The 5,067-nt window shown below is 43.4% G+C and overlaps 1 protein-coding gene across 1 annotated transcript in view; it reads left to right on the top strand.

The window, feature by feature from the left end:
* ntd5 (ntl-dependent gene 5) overlaps positions 1–3,759 on the top strand; it is a 28,285-nt gene extending 24,526 nt beyond the window's left edge. Inside the window, exons 5-7 of the mRNA XM_084336744.1 lie at positions 33–215; positions 1,114–1,311; positions 1,761–3,759. Coding sequence (XP_084192870.1) covers positions 33–215; positions 1,114–1,311; positions 1,761–1,846 — 467 coding nt within the window. The 3' untranslated portion in view covers positions 1,847–3,759. The remainder of the gene's footprint in view (positions 1–32; positions 216–1,113; positions 1,312–1,760) is intronic.
* Positions 3,760–5,067: the final 1,308 nt, after the last annotated feature.

Below are 5,067 nucleotides of genomic sequence, written 5' to 3'. Positions count from 1 at the left end.
TCTCTCTCTCTCTCTCTCTCTGTGTGTGTCAGGGGTGTATTGTCTGCCTCCTCCGCAGGTAGACCAGGGCTATGTGGTGGCAGTCCAAAAGACAGAATACGAGGTGGGCTTTGATATCCACTACCTCTGTAAGAAGAACTTCCTATTGGACGGGCCCAATAAGGTCAACTGTCTGTCAAACGGCAGTTGGAGCGACTCCCCACCACACTGCAGAGGTGAGAGAGCCTGGGAGACCAGGAAGTTGACGGTGGCCGTACAGCCATAGATATGTTCTATAGATATCATATCTATGCGTACAGCCCCCAATGGTTTCAGCCTGCACGCCGATCTTCCCTCCTGGCCAAACCCTAGAATGCAGCTTAATCCCCTCAGGCCCAGAAAGACATTTCCCCATAGACCTCTCAGAGGGGACGTGCTCCCTTCTCTATATAATCTCCTGCAGCTATAGGAAAATGTATGGACTATTAATAGATCACTCCTAGCTTCATCTGCGTTCATGCAGGCTGTGATCCCATGAACAAGGCCTTCTAATATACATTTCTCTCTCTGATAAGGCAGGGGACTTTGAACTTTCGAAGCTAGACAAAAATAGCTTAGCATTATAGAGTCACTCAACGTAATAACTTTGTTAATTATGTACGTTTTTTTTTTTTAATAATTTATTTTGAAAAGTCACCCAGAGCCGTAACTTGGCAAAGTTGACTAGTACGAGCAGAAGAGCATCTATCTATCGGCCTGCGAGACACGTACTGAGCATGTTCTATGAGCCAGAGCACCACGGCTGTTTACTGAACTTGCTTCTCAGGGCTTCTGTGTGCTGGGTGAGCAACTGAGGTTGAAATGAATGGGCTATATTGCCATCCTTCCTTCAGTGCTATAATACCTCCATGTAGCCACACAAGGAACTATACCAATAAATGTTGAGTTCTACCTGTGAAACATACACTTAGTTGAATATACACAACTTCCCATATTTTTCTTTTTACAGCACATTATTGCAAAGAAATTCCATCAATATACTATATGTATATTATATGTATGCTATTTGAATATACATTTGATATTTCATCTGTTTTCTTTTAAGACTGTTTCTGCTCCACATTCTGTCCACAGCTCGCTGTCTGATCCCCGCCGAGCGGAGCCGCGTGGGGGTCGATGGAGTCAAGCGCTGGCCATTTGACGTCACAGACGCCATGGTTACACACGGGGAGAACGTGACGTTCTACTGCAAGCACTCTCATAAGCAGTGCAGCTTCACGGCGTCCCAGAACTGCTTTGATGGAACCCTCCAGCCTCCAGCCTGCTACCTCGGTGAGTCTGGGAGCATCCGGTCTATAGCGTGGCCTTCTCCTTCTCCCTCTCTATCCAAGCAGGCCGCTTTGCAAAATATATTATTTTCCACTAGGAGCTACTGAACTACAGGCCTGCTGGGTTCTATAGTCCTGTATTTTCTATCAGATGTGTATTTGTAAATAGAAGTATTTGTGTGTTTTAACCTGCTTGGAACACCAGATGGACCAGTTTTATCTCCGTCAGGTATAAGTAGTCAGTTACAGAGTGATACACTAAATTGACTTTCAAAATAATCTAAAAGTTCTGGCACTCATTGTGGCATAACACTGCCCATATGGCAGGTACCAGGCAGATTTAAAAAAAAAAAAAGCAAATGCAGAGAATGATTACTACTAATCGACCCAGGTCTGTTTTCCGCATGATGACTCGCTAGACCTTTCACATTCCTCCTTGTCCTCCTCTTCCAGAGCCCACCTGGCTGCAGTACAAGCTGTTCCCTCACCGGCTGGTATCGGAGATCGAGGCCTGTGAGCCTGATGTACTCCTGTTGTAGGAGTAACCTGTCCAACCTCAACCCAGAACACCCCAACACTCCCCCCCTGGTCACACCACATCCTGCCCAGCGGAGGGCACACCCACCTAAACTCAGTTTACCCAACTTAAAAAAATTAAATAAAAATTGTGAATGGAGGTTATCCACCGTTTAAAGACATAATACCGGTATGTAACATTTCCGCATTAAAATGTCTAAAACTACTAGACCTATGTTATAGATTTTGTTGAGTTTTGTACTTACATAATCCAAAATGTTCAAACCCAGATAAATCCGTAATTCCAATCAAGGTAATGGTACATAGCATTTGGTCTCCTGTCAATGGCGTCATACATTATGCCCTTTACCTCCTCAGACGATACGATACGTGAGAGTGAGGAAGGAACTCGACGAACTAGTAGTTAGTAGAGCTTGACCGATATTATTGGCCGATATTGGCTTATCACCGATATAATGGTATCTGCGTTTATGTTACTGATAGCCTAGTTTAGCCTAATTCAATTAGATCTGCATTTTTTTTATTTGAGAAAAACAAGCCCATTTTTTAAAGCCCATTATTTGGAGAATGCTGCGTAGCTGAGAGAGAACAATGTTAACAGCTAGCAGCTAAGCTAGCAAGCTGCTGGTCTCTGTAATGGAGCACAATTATTCATTGCCGTTTGTTGCGCTGCCTGTCCCCGAACCTGTCCCCTTACGGGTGAACCAAACGAGGCAAGAAGATTATTGGACAAGAAGAGAGGTAAAACAAGGGTAGATAACGGTGTGTTCAAGATGGAGAGAGCTTTGTGACAAGCTAGGACTGCAAAGATATTGCACGTGTTCTACTAGACAACAACTCCAATGATGCCACGCTACTTCATGTTGTCATCAAACTCTGTCTTTTGTATTGAAAGCGATGCATGACCCTCTAGCGGCAGAAATCACATAGGCCTACTGTGCGTTTAAGCCAATATAAATATTTTATCATATAAATCCATTGTATACATTATATACTTTAGTCGTATCACACTGATGTAAGTTGCCCTGTTTTGTTTTCTGTCTATGTTGGTGGTTGCTTGAGTGTTATTTGTGATCACCGAGTGGAGTTCATAGTTTCCTCATCTTGTTTTTATTTTTCATTTACCACTGCATCACCGGTCCTGACACACCTAGCCACCGCTTGGACACCTTTAGAGCCCCCTGTCTGCCCCACACTGTCAGACCTTCATGTAGCCCTTTGCTCCCTCTCCCAGCTTGAGCTGAATCCCAAAGTGTCAAAGAGGAATAGTCAAACATAGTCCATCATTTTATTCTCTATGTTAGCCCAGTGAGCGAAAGTATAAGAATGCCCATTCTGATTCAGATTATTTTATTGTACACAGCTTTTTTTAAATGGACATACATTCATAAAAACACAAGATGCTTGTTTTCCCCCGGCTCCTCAGCCATAGTACATTTTGTACAACAACAATACACAACGATCTATACTAACTAACTATAAAATACAAGGTATATGTTTTACTAGGTAAAAAACAGCTGATAAATAAAAATAAAAATAATTATACAGTGTACAGTGATAATAGGTTTCACTTTCTCTAAGGCATATGTATGGGCCTAAGGCATGTGTGAATTTGGGGTCGGTCTTGACATGTAACAGTTTGCGAACACCTGTATTAGATGGAAATACAGTCAGTAGCCCATGTGATAATAATAAGGTAATACATGTTATACCAATTATGCCAGTATTGACATTTGCCTACATGGTTATGGCCTGACTCTGTGATCTCTCACTGTGTGATCTGTAGTTTGTTTTCAGTGTGTGTTTTGTTTACCTATAGCCTATTATAATGTTGACGTGTTATTGACGCATCAAGTCTTCAGGCTTGTAAGTTTTGTTTATGTGAATGATTTGAAATAAAACAATGTTGAAATGGCTCACTCTCTGTCCTACTTTTATAGAAAATATAAGATGAGATTGGGTCCAAAATGTTTCTCTCTCTCTCTCAAACACACACACACACACACACACACACACACACACACACACACACACACACACACACACACACACACACACACACACACACACACACACACACACACACACACACACACACACACCTCCTCCAATGTACAGTTTCTACGTCAAATGTATATACTCTCTTTTCTGGACTCTTTTTGTATCACAAACAGTACTGTATTTGCAAATCTGGTATGTCATAAATGTATAGATGTAGCAGTACTGTCTATCTGTATGTCGTGTATGTCATATATGTTATGATGAATTGAAAATGGGGGACCCTGATGTAAACAAGACGAAAGTCTTTCTCTGGTCTGCATCCCCTTAACAATTGTATGTATTGAGCTTGTTAACAGAATTCGACTATAGGGCGACAATAATGTGGTCAAGAGGCATGGTTTCTATCTTGAGCCTTAACTGGCGTTGTTCCTTTTTATTCACATGGAAAGAGCAGCAGTAACATACATGGTCTTCTCTCACTGAGATACATTGGGGGAGAGAACGAAGTGGGAGTATACCTTTGCTTTTATACTTGCCACAAGGTGGTGTACCTGGGTGGCTCCGCCTAGAGCGCCCTCTAGTGGGAACAGATATATATGCAACTAGACAGTCACTGGTGGAGACAGTTCTATGTCGTTATGGCTTGCTCAGCACCTGTCTGCACTGTACTTCACTTCGTGCACGAGCACTGAATAAAAAATTCCACCATGTACCTTTACATCCCAACATCCGTCTGACCACACCCCCTTCCGCTTACCTTCATAAGCAGGTGTGTGGTCACCTACTAGCCTCCTTCTTCACTTTCACCACAAGGAAGTGCCTTCGGTAGATCCCCACTTGACGAGGTTGTTAGCTGAAGAAAGTTGAGACGTGTTTACATTGTGCTTATTTTTTTCTTCTCTCATAAATATTCGATAGAAAAATCTAAGTCATAATGTCTACTTCGGAGAGTCGCAGAGCCACTCTCCACCAGCGGTTCTCCATTTCCGCCTCCGTCGTGCGTCCTGGTGCAGGGCTGTTGCCTCTCTCGTGGTTGGCAGCCACGCCCGGTAGGCGTCCGATGGGTAGTTTGCCTCTCCAAGGAGCTGGTGCACCGGTGCCGTCTGGGTGGTGCCCTCTTTTCATGTTTTAGATCAACACGCATATCTGCCCCTTCTCCTGGAGTAGGCATGTCGGCGTGGTTAGGGCACGGGACTGGTTCTGGTCATGCTGGTCCAGGTCA

This window comes from Notolepis coatsorum, assembly GCF_963971535.1.
Source record: "Notolepis coatsorum genome assembly, chromosome: 19".
Taxonomy (NCBI): Eukaryota; Metazoa; Chordata; class Actinopteri; order Aulopiformes; family Paralepididae; genus Notolepis; species Notolepis coatsorum.
This window is presented reverse-complemented; position numbering and strand designations above follow the sequence as displayed.